The sequence below is a fragment of the Boleophthalmus pectinirostris genome, unplaced genomic scaffold (genome assembly GCF_026225935.1).
Source record: "Boleophthalmus pectinirostris isolate CB_2022bp ecotype Guang Dong unplaced genomic scaffold, ASM2622593v1 HiC_scaffold_19, whole genome shotgun sequence".
In the NCBI taxonomy this organism is placed as follows: domain Eukaryota; kingdom Metazoa; phylum Chordata; class Actinopteri; order Gobiiformes; family Gobiidae; genus Boleophthalmus; species Boleophthalmus pectinirostris.
The window spans coordinates 25753121-25775136 of record NW_026571140.1 but is presented as its reverse complement, the minus strand read 5'-3'; the positions used below and the strand labels follow the sequence as shown (position 1 = coordinate 25775136).

The following is a 22016-nucleotide window of genomic DNA, read 5'->3' as shown; positions in this document are numbered from 1 at the left end:
ATGTCTTTTTAAGCTGTTTTTTGTACTGTTTTTTTAACTAATATTACTCATTCAATCTAAGAACACAAGAGAGAATGCACACACCATAGTTCAGGTAGAAATTCAATTAAATGTGTCTAATTCACTGTAACATATCCTCTCACTCAAACACGCACATTTCTCCCTAAAGCAAGACAGATGATACAACCTAAACTTCTCAGATGAGCAAAGCTTTTTCACAGTTTTTCACAGTCTCTCGTCTGTCTAAGCGGACCGTCTCTCTCTTAGGAATACCTGTGTTTTGACATTCCCCATAGAGAGCCATAGATCTTCATCCAGTGCTCTGACAGACTGTCTGAAATAGCAGGAGATCAAAGCGCTGTGAGTGAATGTTGTGAATGTGTCAGGGCTCTGAACTGGACAGCCCAGGTTACCAATGCAACCCTTAAACCTGAAGGTTGCTCCGGACATGAGAGATCCCAGAACAAAAGAACTGCTAAGCCACTAATGAATTTTAAGAGCAGGGCATGCCACACTTGGTAAAATGCTATAAACATGTCTTTTATTACTTTTATTGTACGAAGATCACATGTCCAAAGACCTATGAATAGTCTGAGATGCAGGAAGAGGCTGGAGAAGATCTTACTGTATCTCTGTTTCATGTTTTGGAGTAGGGCAAGGCGATATGACTAAAACTGTATCACAATTCTTTCACCACTCATACTGATTTCATTTTTACACATAAGACTCCTTAATTAGAACCATTTAAAGGGCCCATGTTACGCTATTTTCTGATCTATCTTATTCTTGTTTCCTCATCACAAACATACCTGGAGTTACATTTTGTTTCATTCACACATGTTTAAAACACAAACCTCGCACATGTAGGAGTTTTTCTCTCAAAACTGAAAACACCTTGTGATTTCACATTCACAAGAATAATTTGGAGTGCTTAGGATGATTTCAGCCCTGGAATTGCCTGTCTCTACTGAACAAAAGGTAGAAGGTAGCTTTTAATGTATTCCTTCAAAGTCTGAACTAAGCTTAACCAGATGCTGACAGTGAACATTTTGGCAGAATCTAGCCAAATGGAGTCACGAGCCTGTCTACTCATTGGGGTATGGGGTTGCAGCTGAAATGGCATCTGACGCAATTCCAGTTTAATGTGAGGACTGCACGCTGTAATACATGATTTACAAAAGTCATCGCAGAGGACAAAGGTCAAAGCTTAGAAGATATTTAAATTTTAAGAAAGCCATTTGATTTACATTTTAAGCAGCGGATGTGCGTGCCATTGGGACATAGAGGCTCCTTAAAGTGAGTGTAATAAAGGCCCTCTTATTGACTGTACAAAGGAGGAGGCCTCAGCTGCTCAGAGCTAGAGTATCACTGAAGAGAATTTAGATCTGTACAGTCCCCAAATCCACAACTAATGACTTCATGAACTCCTTTAGAGACAGTGTGCCCCGTACAAAACTCAACTGCTTCCAATTTCATTTTCAATAACCAACCAAGAAATAATTTAAATCTAATCTGTATAGGAGTTTCATTGTGATGGAGGAAAGCAAAACACTAGTGTCCACTCAAAGATACACTATGTAACTTTCTGATGGAATGCCCATCACCTGCTTGTCTCCATAGAGATGTTATTGCTTTGTCTAAAATGTTCCACAGTATGTATAGACTTCTGATCTCTTCTAATCAGTTGCGACAGAATCTTAGTTGGTAGAGTGTTTGCCCACTGATCCTCTCGATATAAACATCATTATTACAGAGGTCAAATCCACCGACCCACAGGTTGGAGGTACGATTCCAGCTCCTACAGATGAAGACTGTTTTAGTGTCCTTGGGCAAAACACTTAACCCACTTTGTTCCCAGTGCCTGCATACACTGAATTATGATGTGTGTGTGTGTGTGTGTGTGTGTGTGTGTGTGTGTGTGTGTGTGTGTGTGCGCTGTGTGTGCGTGCGTGTGAATAAGTGAGTGCTTTGAGTACCTTGAAGATAGAAAGGTTTTATAAAAATTTGACCATTTAATATTTGATTGAATATAATCTTAATATATCTCCTTAGAGACAAGTAAATGAAGCCTCTAAACCAAGTTACATGTCAGATCTGTAGAGGCAAACCTGCTCACAGTAAGAATGCATGTTTTTCAAAGTATTCTTAAGCAGTATAAAGGACTGTAATTTAATAAATCCAAGATGGGTTTAATTAGGGGTGTCAAATTATCGCGTTAATTGCGATTAATTAATTACAGTCATATTTAGCGCGTTATGTTTTTTAATCGCGTTAATCTCATTTTTAATCTCTAACTTTACTGTTTCTGTATGTGAGTTGCTTTATTATAAAACCTGTTTTTATGTGTTGTTGGGACAACAACACACACACACACACAAAAACACATTTATAAATTTTTTAATTTCGGCAATTCCACTCATTGTCGGAAACCCGCACAAAACACGCGCAGTAAGAGCGACGTTTACAGCGTCAGTCGCACAATGGACGAGGTCGAAGAGCCAGTAGAACAGAGTCAGCAGTGCACAGGTAAAAACGCATTCGTGTCTTGGAAATTATTCTCCCGACGTGAAATATAAAAGAAAATAACAAATATAATATCGCCTACAACTTAAATGTCACTGGTGAAAACAACCTGCATAGGCTCATGATGTCTGCACTACTGTCCTATACACACACAAACACAAACACAAACACACACCTTCATCATCGTCATTAACCTCAGAACGCGCGGACCACGTTTCCTTCCGTAGTTACTGCGCGGACACCGACGTGCTCCCGTGAGCCGCGTGTGGATCGTGTTTTCTCGCGTACGCTGCGTAAACCGCGCATCCTCCTGTGCGCCTCTAAACCAGAACTAACACCAAGACTAAAACCAGGACTAATTCAGTCCAGGACTAAACCAGGACTAAACCAAGTCTAAACCAGGACTAAACCAGGACTAAACCAGAACTAACACCAGAACTAAAACCAGGATTAATCCATTCCAGGACTAAACTAGGACTAAACCAGGACTAAAACAAGGACTAAAACCAGTGATCTCATATAGAAAGCATTTCTCTATTAATAATATTTTTAATATGGTTAGGGAAAGACTGGACTTTTTATTGTCTTTAAGTAGACAAAAGTTATTATGTTCAGATTTCCTCGTCTTTGCTGCTTTACAGCAAACAGTTTCTTATTCATGGAGACTTGGGCTCAACAGCCAATTTGGAGAGATTTGTTAAACAATAAATGACTTTATAAAGTCACTTTTTTTTGTTCTATATCAGTCTTTTGATCTGCCACAATAATGTAATAATGAATTTAAATGAAAATACCTCAAATTGAAGGCTTTTCTCAGCAATTTTTAGGTGAGATTAAAAAGAGATTAATTAGATTAATTAATTACAGATCATAATTAATTAATCTCTCAATTTTTTTAATCGCATGACAGCACTAGGTTTAATGCCATACTGCAGAACATTGGCAAACACCCCACCAGAAAATAGTGTTATTTTAAGTATGACTTTGTAGACTTTATGGGCACTACAGGGATGGAGAGACTTCATTGCTGCCCTAAACAAAAAAAACAGGCAGGCAGATTGTGGTCAGTTTATACTACAAAGAATCACATAAGTAACATAATCACCATAATCACCAACTAGAAATGCTGCTCTTTTCTTCTTGCAGAACCTATTACTCCTGAATGTATACAGTAAGTCTGTTAAGATAAGAATTCATTAGGATAGATAGAAATGATTCATGATCAAGATCCCAATAGGAGAAATTCAGGGGTTTAACATTTGTGAAATTTCTGGTTAGATTTTTATTGTATCTTAGCCATAGACAAGACATTATAATTTGTTTTAAAGTGTCAGTTGCCATGGCAACAGTCCTAATTTTACATCATTCTGAAACCCATGGATCAAAACTTACTTACTAAACAGAAGTTCACTCATTAGCAACAGCAGCAAGAAAAGTTATGCAATTCTTTTTAGCTTGCAGCACTTGGTTTGTTGATTTGCAATAAGATCTTGTTGTGCCCCCCACTACATCCACACCCATTTCTTTAAAGAACTGCTAAATACTCCACAAATGAAGTTTACTCTTGGAGCTGCTGCTGCAGACGTTGTCTCTTGTCTGCACCCCCAACAGCTGCAGCCCGCTCTCTTCATCCTATACCAGGCTCTCCCTCTCCACTGCTCTTTGAGTGACAGCACATGTGCGTGGGGTCCAGGGGAGGGTGGCTGCTGAAATCCAAGCCCCCTGTTTGACTCTGAAACATGGGCCAGCAATGGACAGGGAGGAGCTGCGGAGACGGACCCAGGACCGCGACACAAACTGCACCAGTGAGAGAGGCAGAGAGAGAGAAGAGGGGGCAGGAAGGAGAGCGTTCTGTTTGAAGGAAAAGTTTTGGACTAGTGGATTGTCATCAGCGGCTGTTGTTGAGGATGGAGGGGCGGATGTTGTTGTTGGTGGTGCTTGGGAGTCTAATTAGTCAGGTAAGGAAATTTCAAATTGAGTGAAAGTTGCTAAATATTGTGTTATGATTGATTGATGAAAGCGTTAATTTGTGTTTTTGTAAATGTCTGTCAAAGTCTTGCTGGAAAAGTTGTTTTAGTCTCTGCTATCAATTACAAAGTGACACGTCTTGTTACAATATGACACCTCAGCTTTGCCCACACTAAATCAGGTGTTTCTTTTCTGAGGGGCACAACAGAAACTGGCAGATATGTTGTGGCTAACACTTTGCTGCTATACAGCAAACACAAATAACTGTATGTTTAGCAATGTATGTTTTAAGGATTTTTCCCATTGAAATTATGTAATATTTTGCTTTGCATTTTTAATGGTTATGGCAACTCTTTTGTTATTCTGAAACCCATAGATAATTTCAGTTAATATGCACTACACAATGTCAAACATTTTAGAGGTTTCAATGATATCTTCTGTTAATTACACTTCTTAGGGATACATAGAAATTGTTGTTTATTTAGAAGGATTCGGTGGGACTATCTGCTAAATGAGGTGCAGTAACAAGCATTGATATGTGTTCAAATGAGCATCCTATTTTGAACATCTTCATTATAGCCCTACAATGAAGTTCTTCACTAGTTTTCAACTGGTCTACAGTGACTTCTCTTGCTCTGTCAGGTCTGATCCACACTGCACCTTTGCCAATATTTGATCCTCACTTCCTGTCATCTGCTCTTAGTTAGCCGGTGACCCTTCTCCACTCATCTCCCCCGATATACAATTTATGTTTCTACCTGAGTGAAGCCCTGACAGAGTGATCTTGGTTATTAACAGAAGCACATAAACTGGCTCACTGCAATCAGCGCTCAGGCTTGATCCAAACAGAGGGTCCCGTGTGGATGTGGGATGATGAAGTGATTTGAAGAGTACCAGACTCCAGATGTGCTTTGGGCCTAGGTCATCATTAGTAGCCTCTGTCAGCAGACGCCATTATGTGATGTGCATGGGATGGCAGTGTAAACTGACATGTTAGCCACAGCACTTTCCACATCCATCGGTCTTTCACTGTGTTTGGAGAAACAAAGGAGTCCAGGTCAGGGCTGTTGAGTGAAAGAGCAGCCACCAACCTTCAGAAGAAGACATGGATTAACTTTATAGTACAAGGAAGAGGGTTGATTATTTGGTAGCACTTTTACAGTCCCTTACATCATATAATGGTTCCTGGATTCATGGAGTTCACATTAAAGGTTTGGCACATGGTAGAGGTCTGTTCTGTTTCAAAGCAGTTGAGTGAATGGATTTCCCCATAATTTTCTCATGACCAATTCATTTTGTTCTAAAAGAAATACTGATTAATTTGTCATTGACTAATTGAGAGACAAATCTAGACATGTTGGAGGGGTAAGCTGTTAAGCCAATAACTAATGGTGTAAGAGCCAAAAGGTGTAGTGGATCTTCACCTCTACAGATGGGAATCCTAAACAGTGTCTGAAGTAAAAATGTTACATTCTTCACTCACGTTGACTACAATTAATGTAAAACTGAAAGTGAAACATGAGTGTAGGGCAGCTGACTGTAGGCAGAGTTCAGGTACCATAGTAAACTACTTCAGCTTTGATTTGTGAGGCTGCCGTGCATTTAAGTGGCAACGCCAAATGTCACAAGAGCCACAGACACATGAAGGATGATTGAGGCCATTTGGAAATAATAGGTAATAAGCAGCTAAAGCAATGCACTAGTGTGCACATCAGATAGTAACAATTTGACCATATCATAAATACTCAGAATAAAATAAATAAGTTGGAGCATAAGCAGCTGGCACCTGTTGGCTGTCGGTCGAGCTTCATTGCACTCTTTTAATTATGAGGCACTGTTCTTGTTGTTTTGAGCGTAGTGCTCAGGCCTGCTGTATGCTGAGAATGAGCCACAGACACAGCTGTTCCCAGATGCATACGTGATGCCATTTGTCCCACGCTGTAATCCCCTTCGTAGAGACAGGAGTGGGCGCTCCTGGACCATGAAATCGGGCACAAATCATGAGAGTGTTGCAGTGGCCAGCTGGTGCAGAGGCCTCACTCATCGGAAACAATCAGTCAGAGGATTTAGAGCTGACTCACAGAACTGTGTGATACCTGTGGAGTCCATGGAGGCACGTACACTTTATGAAAACATCATATTATAAGTCACTTTAACAAGTCTACATTCACTCTTGCCTTTGCCCTAATATTCTTATAGACTGCAGCATGAAAAATGGAGTAGTGACAGTTGTTGTTAGCATTCACGGACAGCTATGTGCTAGCATAGCTATAATTAAGTGGGTCAGTTGGTGGGTTTGGGAGTTGGCGTCCCAAGTGAATAATGTGTTTATAATAAGGAAATGCCTATTGACCTGGTATAAACAAGGGTAAGGTTTGTTGAAAACAGAATATTTTGGGTCAAAAACACAAGTGAACAAGAGTTCATTTTCTTTAAATTACTAAAGCACTACTTTAGTCTTGAACATGTGTTTTGGAGGGAAAAGCACATTTAGTGGCTCCAAGAATAGGCCCTAAGACTTTGTATGACTAGGCAGACTCTGTGGTGCTGTGAGTGTTGTAGGAGCAGGAGAGGGGACACCTGTGTGACCCTCGGCCCACAGCAGGGACATCCTCAGAGTCACTGTCGGACCTGACCCCACATTCTACTGAGAGACGCCATATTTAAAAATGCACCGGACTGCGCTCTTTGGTTTATGTGGTAACAAAAAATGTCACAGATGTATTGGCAAATCACTGATAGGTCCTTATAATTCTCTGAGTTCACAGAATGCCAAAAACTGTAAAAAGCAAAACCAGAAAGCACTTATTTACAGTTGTCCAAAACATGAGTAATACACGAGACTGTGCATGGTTTCATCTAACCAATAAAGACACAGCACATATTACAGAGGCATGTCATTACACTCTTTGCTCTGTTTCAAATGAGACAACTCCCCCTGCTTAAAGTGTGTAAACAGTTGTTGTCTCAAGAGTGCTTTCTGTTGGAGCATATCATCCCCAAACAAGCTGTCTATAGTGTGTGAGGGTCTGAGGTGAAAGGTGAAATGCTGTAAAGGGATCTGGGAAAAGCTCCTAAAACAGCCCAATCTGTGTGTGGCGTCTCCCCTGCTGTCAGAGAGGGGGCTCATCGATCTAATTGGTAACTGGATACTTACTAGAGTTACAGCACTCTGCCTGGTAAAAGCATTATAGTGAGTCTGTATGCCTTTGGTGAAGCCGCTCTGCTACAAGATTGTGTCTATGAGGTGTTGACAACCAGGACACCAAATAAAATGTGTGGAGTTACAAATGACTGATTTCTTAGTAGAACTGCCTTTCAGGTCATTTTTGATATTGCTTCAGGACCGTGCAGGGTGACAGAAGAAGGGGGGTGTTTGAAGAATGCCACAAGTAGAAAGTGCAATGTTTGGAAACTTAACCCTCTCAGGCTCAAATTAATTTTTAGTAAAGAAGAAAAATCTGATATTTGGGGAAAATTATAATATGGGGTAGTAATATACAATCCTGACTTTTTTATCCTTTGTAAACAAAAAAAGTATTTTGCACTTCTGGCAGGTCGTTTGCGTGTAACCATTCTTGCACAGTCTGCATCGTCCATGTTTATCAGCATGGATGGGAGAAAAGGCTCCTGAGTCAAAAAAGCTCATAAAATATGGATGTGGAGTAAGTAGGTAATTGGAATTTAGCTGTTGCAAATCTGCAACGCCTGCCTGGAGAGGATTAAGGTTGTTGATTTTGAGTTAAAGAAAGAACTTTTGAACTTTTTTTAAACATTAATATGTTTGGGTGATGGGAATGTTTTTTAATGTGCCTCTGTCTAACAAATGTTTTCACTGCAAAAGAAATAACACTTCTTCAGGGTACACAGCTGAATGAACGAATGAATATCTAAGCAAAGATTTTCAAGGGGTAAAAAATATTTGAAAGTTGATATTTTATAAAAACTGATTTCAAGACCAAAGCAAATATTTTGTATATACTTTTCTGCTAGCCGGCCTGCTGTGGCAGATGCTAGACTCAAAATGCTACTCAAAACCTTTCATAGACTCTCTAAACGTGTAAACATGTTTCTGTTTGAGAGTCCACCACCAACTTCTCTCCATGGATATTTGCCTGAATGTTCCACAGTAAGGCTTTAAACTTCAAACTAAACTAAACATATGCAGATGACACCACGAGATCACGTTACAGGTCACATCTGAGAAGCAACTCTAATCATGTTTTTTAAGGATGTTTGAGCAATAAATGACCTGTCACTGAATAAATGCAACTTTAATACCATACTGTGGAACATTCCAGGGAGTGACAAGCAGGTGGCACACCCCTGTAACACTGTAAAAGTTGGATCTTCAAGTAATTAAATGGATTGACGACTCTTTACTATAGCCTATAAAAAATAATATATATATATATATATATATATATATATATATATATATATACCATACCCTTTCCAGGTAACTGTTGCTTACTCTGCCCACACCTCCTTCTAATGTGTGTTAACATCCTAGAGTGTGTAAATGATGATGGCCACACTAAATCAAAAAAGTAACAGAGCAAAAAAAAGCCTGGCCTAAGTTTAGCCTACCCTCTGACTTGGCTTGCAGATGCCAGGCGTCGTTGCCATTCCTTCCTGAACTGTGGAGCCGCGTGCCAAAGGGAAGTATATCAGCGTCACACCCCAGGATCAGGCATCGCTTCAGTCAAACCTGTAACAAAATCAGCCATTCTTAATATGCTATCCTCTTCCTCTGATCTCAAAGAGGCTGCACGCTGATTCTACCTCTCAGTGAAAGCAGTGGGGCTGATTCTGCTTATTTTATGTCATGTTAACTCAGTGATCTGGAGTTGGCTATTCATCGTGTATATTACTATTATTATTATTATTATTATTATTATTTTATTTATTTATTTTTCAGAATTTTGTTGTTTTCACTTGTAAAAAATGTTGCTCTTTTTGTAAGTTCCTTAATTGCTCATACAGCTAGTGTTGCAAAAACATCCTAACCTGTATCACATCACAGAAGTAGCCCTATTATTGCAATGTGACATAAAAAAGTTTTCAGCTTTGTAATAAAATGCCAATACCAAAATTATTTAAACTTTTATCAGTTTTGAAATTGACATGAATTCCATTTATATTCTCAGCAAAATAGGATTCTCAAATATTTTACATTAGTCTGCACAAGGTAAAGGCATGGGTTCGTGCTCTTTGCCTACTAGCCAATAAATATCATCCTGGCAATGGTTGTGACAAAAAAGAGGGAGGTGGACTTCCAAACGTAGACTATAATTTTGCTCAGGCTCTAACTACTAATTAAAATAAATGGTAAAACATTAGGACTTTATATTACTATATGCATCAATCATGTGATTAAAACCGAGCATCTTCACTTGCTCGTTGGCTTGATCCACCTCTTGCATATTATGCCTAAAAACAATTTATCTTAAGTGTTTCACTGAGGAAAGTTTAAAATTGTGACATGTGACATCCACCGTAAACCCACCCATGTCGTAACCCAGCAAGTTTACTCCAACTAAAATTAGCACGGTTCATCTCAGTCAGACGCGTGGTGGGGGCGGAACACAGAGTGACAGGTAACCTAAAGTTATGGCAGACTTTACATAATCTCAGTTCGCTTTCAAGTACCTTTTTGGGTTTTCTAATCAGGTAACTTTTATAATACTGTCTTTTGTGTCCATTTTTATATATTTTTTTTATATATAAGCCTAAATTATCTAGGAAGTTTACATCAGCATGGTGAGTAAGGAATACTTATGAGGTGGCCTTTGGATTTTATGGAAAATACTGCTGGAGTCCCTTTTTTAAATCCAGTTCAGTGTCCCACAATAATAGATCCATGGTCCCACATAATAAAACAGTTCATTCATCAGCATCCGGTCCTGTAGTGCAGCCTGTGTAAGTGTGACAAATATAGACAGAGCTTTTTGGCAAGTGAATACTTCCTCTGTGGAGTTTTATGGATTTCTTTAGCAGCTAAAACCTATGAGAAAATGTGCTGAATCAATTTAATTCCCTTTAGACAAAGGAGAGGAAGCCTCCGATGTGTAGTATGTATATGTGTGGGTGTTTAACGTTGAAAATGTTGAAGATGTCAGTCCATGTGTGTGAGAGAGATGCATGTATCCGAGGCATTCCTGTAGTGTTGCAAATCCGTAAGGTGACCCCAAAGTCCCAGTCAGGTGCAGAGCCGAAACATAAGGGGGAATTTGTGTTGGAGCGGGGGAATGCGGGTGGGAAAGCACAGCATTTAAATCCAGGGACGACAGCTGCAGCAGAGTGCATTTCTCACATGTGAGTCTATGTGTGTGGGTGTGTTTTGGAGCTGGGCTGTGAACTGATCGTGGTTGTTTGCGTTGCACTGTCATGAGATTAATACGCGTGCGGTTCAAAAGGAGCCTACAAAGAAGCGTATCAGTGAGTGAAACCCGAGGAGGAGGACCTGTGTGCCCCCCTGCCCCAGACAATCCCACAGATTCCACATTAGAGACAGGCCGAAGCTTAAAGTGCTCCCATATGCCCCCAGTGAACGCTACAGCCATGACTCCTGACATGGTTTTCAACAGCTGCACAATTCTATAATGACATAATTTGTATCTTTCATGAGAAAATCTTAGCTGGATTTGAAATTTAGATTACATGTCATTTGCCTCATAGAGCATATCTGAGGAGTGCAATGCTATAGCTGTCACTTATCCTGCGCACTTAATTATACTATGCGTTTCTTGGACCTATAATAACTTATGCTTTTTTTCTTCAGGCATGGACCTCATCACAGACTCACCAAAAACACTCAAAGCTTCACACAATGCACCCATGGAGAAGGCACAACAGCGGGAGAGTAAAAAGAGACTGGATCATTCCTCCAATCAGAGTCCTGGAAAACAGCAAACAAATTCCTGAAGATCTTGTACAGGTACAAAGCTCAACCGGTTATTGTAAATAAAATTATGTTAATAAGAACAATAATTTAGTCTTATATAGTGCTTTTCCATACACTCAAAGTCACTTCACAATTTTATGCATTATTCATTCCTGGGGTAGACAATCTGCCCCTTTGGCCCCTTCGACCACCACCAACACTCACGGCACATTCATTCTAAGAAATGTGGGTGAAGTGTCTTGCTTAAGGACACAACAGCAGTAAGCACTAGAGCCACTGCCACCCCTCTGTGGCACCTGGTATGTCCTGTTGTCTCCCATCCAAATACTAACCAGGCCCAACCCCGATTAACTTTCAAGATCAGACATTCAGGCATCGGGCACTAAAATAGTTATATCTTGCATAATAAAAACTTTTAAATTATTCAAGCTTTATAGATTTTTTAAATATAATGTAACTAACTAACTAAAGTATTCAATGAACAGGGTAAAGTTGAACTGGTCAGAAGTGACTTAAAAGCGTGTATGATATGTTCTCTTGTAAATTGTCTTGTGACAGGCTGACCTGTGCATGGTTTAGTTTTGATACAGTAGTGGTTCACATATACACCAGAGACACTATGTCAAAGCCAGGGATGTAAAATCATACATTTTGTTTGTAAGATTATAAATTAGTTTAGATTGTCATTTCCTGTCTTAAGTCATGGCCTCTATAGGTTTCAGCTCCAGTCCCACAGTCCCAAACTGTTAACACTCACATCTGGTGTTACGACATATGGTTTTCATTGCTTCTTCCCCAATTGTCTGTGATGTCCACTACTCATTCATTGTACCATTTTTAGATCAAATCAGACAAAATTTTCACCGGTGAGGTCATCTACAAATTGGAGGGACCCGGAGTGGACCAAGAACCCAAGAACTTTTTTGAGATTGACGACAAAACTGGGGTCATCCGCAGCAAGCGACCTCTAGACAGAGAGAAACACAGAAGCTTTACGGTAAAGACATTCTTCATGGTGTTTTAAATCACTCTTACATTTAACAAGTACAGGTGAAGCATGCACTGTACTCAGAGCTTGATCAGAGCCAGCGCCAAAAATTATATTTTAAGCTAGCTGTAAGTTTATTTGACCCCTCCTCACGTGGCCTTTGCTCTCCTCACCTGTGCTGTCTGGTTGTCTCCTGTTAGGTCAAAGCCAGATAAGTGTACCAGTTGTGCAGCAACATAGATAGCATCTTGTGGTGTTATGTTAAAATGCAACATGTCCGGGTCGGCCAGTTTAATTGCAGATGGTAGCTTTAAGTAGGAGTATTATTCCTTCAAAAGAAATTTTATAAATAAACAATACAAGTGGTCCAATTACTCAAATAAACTATAAGAAACTATAAGACTAACTGCTGGACATAACATTGAAATTATAATGAGAAGTTGTGGAAGGATAAAATATCAAATAAGTGACATAAATATTCAAATCATTTAAATCTATCAAAGCTTTTGTCACTTGTAAACTTACTCACAGTTTGAAAAGTAACCAACATTTTTACTCGAGTAAGACTAACACCGTAAATCGAGAGTAAAGGTATGTCTAACAATTTCAGCTAAATTTTATCAAAAAGTTCCTCAAGTAAAATTACTTGGGTAAATGTAACTAGTCCGAGTATTACCAACCTCTAACTGTCCGTAAAGCAGGAATGTATATATTAAGCCTGTACATGTGTTTGAAAGCCGCCATACGTGTTCTTGCCTCTGAACATACATCAGTGTCTGGGACAGCAGTAACAAACATGCAGAGGTCAGACTCTAAGGACCTTAATGGGCACCAAGGGAGTAACTTCAGGATGTCTCAAACCAGATGACTCGTGATGTAACCCACAATAATGAACCAAACATCCTGCACGTTTTAACTCACACAATTTCCCACGTTATGCACTTGTCTGCAAATAGGGGGCGACCCATTAGCTATTTGCTTGTTGGTGGGCACATAATTTATCCCAAAGAAAACAAAAAAACAACCATTTGTGTTGTACTGAAGTGCTTTTAAATAAGAAGCATGTGTGTCTTGTGTGTTGCAGCTCAAAGCGTTTGCCCTGTCCCCCAGCGGAGAGAGACTTGAAAATCCCACCACTATTGAGATAATGGTCCTGGATCAGAATGACAACAGACCAGCATTCACTAAAAGTCAGTTCGAGGGGTCTGTTGCCGAGTTCTCAATTCCAGGTATGTCAATATTAATAAATGTAAATGTCAAACCTAAATGTTTCTGTATATTTTAATTCAGTATTATATCTCTATGCATACCTAACCACTATCATCCAGCTATATGGCCTGACTTTATCCCCAAAACATCCTACATGAGCTGTCACTCTAATCCAGTAGTTTCCAAACTCTTTTTGAGTACCTTTTAAGGTGAATGTTGTCTTAGTCTTTCACTTGAGGTACCTCTTTAACATTGCAGTAGTGATTAGGAGGTATAAGTACACATCTGTTTACTAATATACTGTATTGTAAATGTACTATATTACAACATTATATATCTCTACAAACATTCATATTCAGAAACATGAACTACACAAAAAAGTTCTGATGAATTATTCCCTTTCATCCTTGACCTTTGTCTACTAAATGTCTCAGTACATTTATTTTTAAACTTTCAATTGGATTTACAGGAACTTCAGTGATGTCCGTTTCCGCCGAAGATGCAGATGACCCCATGACTGAAAATGCTATGTTAAGCTACACAATTCTGTCCCAAGAAAGTGTCCCTGCCAATGCTGTAACCAAGACAATGTTTGGGATCAACAACCAGACTGGAACAATTTACACCAGGGACGTGGGGCTAGACAGAGAGGTAGTTACATCTGGAATTTTGTATAGCATGAAGATACAATGTTGGCATAAGTCATAAAAAATGTTGTAATATATCAAATCACTCATTCCAATTTGGCATGCATGTATCTAACAAACAAGAAAAATATGTAGCACATGCTGTAGACTGTCTCTTTGGGAATGTTAAGAATGTATAGGATTAGGAAATCAATCAGAGCAAAAACATCAAGCCATGTTAGATTAGATGTTGTGGTGATAAAGTTAAAAGGGCCAAATTTAAATAGTTTGGGATAGTGGATGACTAACTGTATTTATAAATGGACAGTGGCATTACAGCTTCAGCTTCATTTTACTTCATTCAAAAAGTTTGATTGTATAAAGTGACAGTGGCTCAGTGGTTAGAGCACTAGTCCCATCCCGCTTGGACTAAGTCCTGTCGTTGTGTCCTTAGGCAAACCATATAAGCCACATCGCCTAATATGAAAGTGGTGTGTGTATGAATTATTGGTGGTGGTCTGAGGGGCAGATGGCGCAGATTGCCAGCCTTGCTTCTATAAGTCTGCTCCAGGGAAGCTGTGCCTACACAAACAGCTTACCACAACTGAGTGTGGAGTGAATAAATAATGACTACAGAGAAGCCTTTAACAAGCATTTAAAGTGCATTACAGTGCAAGGCATTCATATTTTTATTTTTGAAGCTGGTCACATACTCAAGGAATGGGAATATTTCAATGAGAGAAAAAAAAATTCACTGTTGGTTCTGGGGTCGTTAATCACAACAACTTTTTAACATTTGATATTGTGATAAACCTAGTCTTAGGTCAACACTTGAGGGACTGTAAATCTAACATATACAACATGCCTGAACAAATCACTTAACCTTAAAAAATAAATAGCATAATAATAATTTGTTTATTTTAGTCATGAATTTGACATGGCTGCCACTTTATTAAACATGTCACATTTACATTTTAATAATACTTTTAACATTTCTTAGCTGCCCGCTGGTTTAATTACAAATTGCTTTCTTGTTTTAGGTTGTCAAAAGTTTCAAGCTAAAACTGCAGGTGGCTGATATGTTAGGCATGGGGTTGACAAGTGAAGGTGTGGCAGTCATACATGTATCCGATATCAACAACCATGCCCCCCATTTCAGCCCCGTCAAGGTAAGTGTCAAACAAAAACGCAATATTGAATAACAGCATATATAATTATGTACTAAATACGGTTATAATCCCCATAGTACAACATGTTAGCAGTGGAAAATAGACAGGACTACGAGGTGGGCCGGGTCAATGTAACAGACAGAGACGACAGAGGAACAGGAAACTGGGAGGTCACATACTCCATTTACAATGACCCACACAGGAGCTTTTCCATCACTACGGACCCCGCCACCAACCAGGGAATACTCACTGTGGTCAAGGTACGCGACTCTGGCTGATGGAGATGGATGGTACTGTCTCCTATGTATACAAAGGGTTTTGGTCTCGGGGTGGCTCTGGTTAGTTGGGTCATTACTGCTGGAGCCTGGAACAGACTAGTTTTGCAAGTTCTGAGGAAGAAGCTTCAGTGAAATCATTCTGAAAAATGCATTTAAACAGCTCCATCTAGTGGTTGAGTTTTAAAATACAGCATGTTTTGTATGTTACGCATGCACAAAATGTTGCTTTAAAGGCCCTACATTATGCAAAATTGACTCTTGTGGGCTTTAAACCATGTTATAATGCAGGTAACAACATTATAGCATCAAAAACACCCCGGGGTTTGAGTAATCCTTTAGGTCTGGCTACATCCCACTGACAATTCCAGAACACAACTCCAGGTATATTTTGATGAGGAAACATTATGCGCCTTTTAAAATTTATTTTAGGCACAATTTGTACTATATCTTATAAAAAAAAAAAAAAAAAAAAAAATATATATATATATATATATATATATATATATATATATATATATATATATATATGTATATATATACAGTTTGAGTTTAAAATTATTTAATATTAGTACGAGTCTGTCAATAAATAGAATACATTTCAACGTCTGCAGTAACACATTTCTTCTGTGTGCATTGCAGCCCTTGGATTATGAAGCACAGCATGAGTACACTCTGATTCTCACTGTGGAGAATGTGAACGCTCTCAGTAATAAGGCCCCTAACCTCCCCGTGAGCTCTGCCACGGTGATGGTGACTGTGGTGAATGAGAACGAAGCTCCGCATTTCAGAGAAGATCCCATACAGATCGTGGTAAAAGAATCTGTGCTTCCTGGGACATTACTGAAGTCCAACATCGCCTATGATCCTGACAATTCAGAACTAAGGTAATACAAAAAATAGTATTATAAAATTATTAAAATACATATGGGTACAACATGTTTATATGTATCATGTATCATTGTATAATGTAATCTGTTGTCATTTAAGCCCTTGCAAAAACACTTGACTATCCTGCCTGTGCAGTATTGCTTTTCTCCCTGGAGATGTCATTGCTCTGCCCAAAATGTTCCACATTATGACATTAAACAGCTCTACCTTACATTTATCCAATTAAAGGTGGTTTTATAGCCCAAAAACTGACATTCTGACTGAGTGGGGTTTCCTCTCCACAAATATGACCTGTAACTTAGTCTGGTCAGGTCTGATACAAAGTTTTAACATCATTCTGGGAAACATTCCAGACAGTCAAAGCAAACACATCTCCATGAAGAAAAGCATTTGACGAACCCTCCACCAGAAAAGTTACACAATCCACCTTTAAAGGGCATCTTTGTACAACAGAGTACTTTGGAGTTGTTGCCTGACAAATTTCAGTGTTGTGAGCTCACCTAATTTTGCTATATTCCATAAATGATCATCCTTTTTCTTGAAGAGCACCTGTGTTTTACCACTGTGAAACCCTCATGTTCAAATGTTAATATGTTAACTTGATTTGCAGGTATGAGATCAGCAGAGACCCGGAGCGGTGGCTGGACATTGATCGAGTCACAGGAGACATCAGCGTGAAGAGAGCGTTCAACATGAGGTCTCCACATGTGAAAAACAACGTCTACACCGCTGCGGTCAAGGTCACAGGTCAGTCGGAAGAAAATACACAGAAAAGTCTTGACTATAAAAACTGTGACTCAGAATGACGATATTAGTATAATTTTGTATTTGTTTTAATATTCTTATGTTGATTTAGTCAAAATGTTACTCTACAATAAAGGGAAATTTGAGAGTTGCCCGCACTCATATTTTATAATTTTAGCCAAAACACAAATAAAATTTATCAGTAATGAAAAAAATCTATGCAGTAGTGATGTCAACTCCAAAACTAAGTGGTATTTCTTTAATGTATACTGTACATTAAAGGTGCGCTGTGTAACCACCACCTGATTTTCTGATGTTATTGCTTTGTATGAAAGGTTTCATAGTATGACATTAAACTTTCTATCATGATGGAGACCAAACCAGGTAAAGTTACAGGTCAGATCTGTGGTGTGACACAGTGAGAATGTCTGTTTTTCTTGGTATTTTTAAGCAATAAAACCACCTGTAATTGAATGAATGTAAGGTAGATCTGTTTAATGTCATATTGTGGGATTTCAAGCAGAGCAATGACATATCCATAGAAACAAGACAGTGACAGACTCTCAACTGAAAATTACACAGTGCCCTTTTAGCATGATTAATGGTGTCTGTGTTGCCATTGATTAAAAAAAAAATGTAAGGACATGAATAAATTTGTTTTTCCCTCACCTTGATTATGATCTACAGTAATTCAGAATTATTCAAAAAATATAGTTTGAAGGCATATCAACATAAACTCTCCCAATACTAATCCTTTGTGTATATTTTCCTGTGCAGATTCTGGTGGCGTGTCCACAACTGCGACACTGGCCATCACTTTGAAGGAGACCAATGATTTTCCCCCTGAGCTCCACCCTCTGAGTGGCTCCGTGTGTAAAGACGCACACAAGAAAAACTCTGGCCTGATTCTGACGGCTACAGACGAAGACCTCTACCCACACGCTGCACCCTTTATCTTTGAAATGCTGGAGGATATGTCTATCAACTGGACTGTCATTCAAATAAATGGTAAGAGATGCCCAAGTGTTTTGAAACAATAGTGAAGACCAGACTGGCTTCCATAGGCAAGAAACAAGTAAAATAATAAATCTGGTTTTACAAAGTATACGTTTTGTTTCTAGTGCTATCATGATATAGAGAAACCATTAAAAAAGATTGCTTGAAATTAAATAAAGGCACTAAATTAGGAGTTACAACTTGCAATTATTTTTAAATCGTCGACTAGTCAGCGGTTACTTTTTCAATGATTTGAACAATCAAATGGTTATTTCTTTTTAATTAGATAAAGGTTGAAATATGGTGCTTCTAGATGGAGAATTTATGAATGCTTGGTATTATTGATGACAAGTAGACATTATTGTATGTCTTTGTTTGGCATGTGTTTTACTCTTTGTATTCCAGATTAATGAAATATGATTACAATAAGTCACAGTTATGCTGAGTAAGTGTTGCATCGTATCATCAATAATTGACATTTACTCCATAGCTATTCTTTAATTATTCAAGTTAGGATTGCCTGTGAAATGCCCACACAAAGCTATGGCTGTATCTTTAAAAGGCACATATTACGCTATATTCTGATATGTTATAATGATGTTCTTCTCTCAAACACTGTGTTCCACCTTGTGATGTCATGTGATAATGCAAGAAGTGCTCCACTGTGTTTCTAAACTCCCTACACCTTCACTAGCATCATTTCGATGATTTCTAGAATTGATAATTTCTATTGAATTAAAGGTAAAGGCTGGCTGTTAACTTGAAAATAACCACCACATGACTTACGAGGTGGAAAGAGCGATTGATAATAAGGGATTACTCAGTCATGTGTGAATGAAACAAAACACAACTCGGAGTATGTTTTTGAGGGGGTAATAGCATTATAATATGACTTAAAGCTCACAAGAGTCAACCTTTAAACTCTTTTGTAGGTACTCATGCTTTGCTTCAGCCGCTGGTGGACCTGGAGCCTGGAGAGTATGTGGTGGCCGTGCTAGTGTCAGACTCGGGCAGCCCAGTGCTTGCAGGTATAGCCCAGGTCAACATCACTGTGTGCCTCTGTGATTCTTTTGGAGACTGTAAGTCAGAGGCAGGGGCCATCTTTGGGGCCACAGTGGGAATAAACTTCATCGCTCTCATCATCATAATGGCCTGCATTGCACTTCTCCTGTGTAAGTTAAGATTGAACTTTACAAAAAAAAATACATTTGCAGTGAATTTTGTATAGAAAGATTATAAGCCAACAATGTATCTATGTTCAAATATACACAAATACTACTGCTACCACTTCCTCTTATTACTATTGCTGCTACTATTACTACTACTACTACTATTAACTATTACTGTTACTATTATTACTATTACTGCTACTATTACTACTACTTGGATTTCCCTCAGGACCAGTAAAGTATCTCTCCCTATCTCTTTCTCTCTACTACCACTACTTACCATTACCATTACTATTACTACCAGTGCTATAACTACTACTACTATGTACTCATCACTGATTAATGTGGTACAGTGCTGCTCCTCCTGGCTGTGGCCATAACCTCCTGTGGAAGACGACATCACATAAAGAAAGGGACTGGCCTGCTGGTTGGAGATTCAGATGATGACATTCGAGACAATGTCCTCAATTATGACGAGCAAGGAGGTGGTGAGGAAGATGAGGTATGGTTTTATGAATGTGAATTTTAACTTTATTTTGATATGAGCATGATTGATTAAAGGGGCCATATTACGCATTTTTTCTGATCTATGTTATAATGTGTTTCCTCATCACAAACATACTTGGAGATATGTTGTTTCATTCACACACTTTTAACACACTAACCCTGCACAAATCTAAAACACTGTTCCACCTTGTGGTGTCATGCGGTAATACAGGAAGTGCTCCATTGTGTTTTTAAACAGTGTTATAAACCTTTGCTAGAATCATTTGGAAGATTTCAGACCTGGAATTGACAATCTCTACTAATCTTAAGGTAAAAAGGAGCTGTTAACTTGAAAACTACCACTACATGACATCAGAAGGTGGAGCAGAGCAATTTGAGCTTTGGAGAGGTAGCTAATGTAGACTACTGTAGACTGATGTAGACTAATATTAAAAGGATTACTTTAAAGTGTGAATGAAACAAAACACAACTCCAGCTATGTTTTTCAGGAGGTAACAAATTTGTAATATAGTTTACAGCTCAAAAGAGTAAGTTTTGTGTAATATAGGACCATTAAGTATTTATTTATTTTAATTTGTAGAATGCTTTCAACATTGATATGCTGTGGAATCCTCATGACGCTCCCTCCACTCCTGGATCATACTGTCCTGTCTCAGGCCCAAGAGGGAAGCAGCCTTTGAGGAGAGACGCTCCGCACAATCTGCCCTCACCCACCTACCCCCGGAGACCACCTGCTGACCCAACAGACATCGAGGACTATATCAATGATGTATGAGCTGCACTTATGACTTTTTAGTCCATAAAAGTGATTCCATTAAGTGAACTGTATATTTAGTGAGGTGTAAAGAATATACTGTTAATTGTTTTGGAGAAATTATGGGCTTTTTGATGATTTAACCTCATATCATATTGTATAAGATCTGACAAGGAGGCACAATCAAAAACACACCATGGAGTCAGAGCAGATTAGACCATCTGCTTGTCCCTACCAGTAATGGCAATGGGAAGAGCAAATGAACAGAAATTTATGAAATTCTAGCACCGTTGCCATAGCAATTAATGATTCAAAACAAACATCTATATATTTTTAATCATCAAAACTCGCCTTTAAACACGGAGTTGAAAAACATGATTAACTAGAGCTCAACTTGTGCATTTTTCTGAATTAGTTAAATTCATGCTCACACCAAATTTTCCCAAGGAATTTTAATTATTTGTGTGTGTGTGAGTGTGAGTGTGTGTCTGCATAGTCTTTTTCATTGACTGTATTTTGTCTTCTATAAGGGCCTGGAAGCAGCTGACAATGATCCGAATGTGCCTCCTTATGACACAGCCTTGATCTACGACTTTGAAGGAGAGGGCTCGCTTGCAGGAAGTCTCAGCTCCATCGCCTCAGGCAGCTCAGACGGAGACCAGGACTACGACTACCTCAACGACTGGGGCCCCCGCTTTAAGAAACTGGCCAATTTGTATGACCCACGCTAGCAATGATGGAAAACCGCTGGAAAAGACAGCATTAACAAACACATATACGGTTTGAGTGTTTCTCTGGGAGCATTTAAAAAGATTGTGTTGAAGGACCTGACAAAGCGAGCCAAGCAATTGTGAATCAAAGTGAAAGGTGGACTTGAACATAATATGCCTGTGGTTTCTTATGAAAGATATGGGCTGATATTACTCCAATGGGTTGGTGTAAAACTTTGTGAATAGCTCAGGAGATTTTAAATGACACAGCTGTAAGGACAGAGGCTGTGACTGGTAACTTGTGTGTTGTTGACTCTTTTTTTTGTGTTTTCTCAGACATATCAGTGGTGGTGCATTCAGTCTGAGATTTCAAAACTTGTTAATGTATTTGTTTTTTTTATAATTGATTTTATAAAGCATCTGCAGTTTGATTTTTTTTGTTACTGTAAATCCTCCATTCCAGTAATGTTTCTTTATTCTTTAAAATTACTGAACAAAATGGCAATGTTTTCAAATTTCTGTGCTACTCATGCATATGGAGGAATCACTTTTTTGTTTGAGTTTTATTTCAGTTTTTACT

At 38.8% G+C, this 22016-nt stretch overlaps 1 protein-coding gene across 1 annotated transcript; it reads left to right on the top strand.

The window, feature by feature from the left end:
- Positions 1-4430: 4430 nt before the first annotated feature.
- cdh15 (cadherin 15, type 1, M-cadherin (myotubule)) lies at positions 4431-21676 on the top strand. The gene is made up of 14 exons (XM_055154847.1): positions 4431-4481; positions 11276-11431; positions 12240-12395; positions 13471-13615; positions 14065-14246; positions 15262-15390; positions 15468-15650; positions 16308-16552; positions 17167-17303; positions 18078-18308; positions 19229-19468; positions 19819-19967; positions 20553-20741; positions 21257-21676. Exons 1-14 carry the CDS (start codon positions 4431-4433, stop codon positions 21455-21457), a joined length of 2394 nt encoding a protein of 797 aa, XP_055010822.1. The 3' UTR covers positions 21458-21676.
- Positions 21677-22016: the final 340 nt, after the last annotated feature.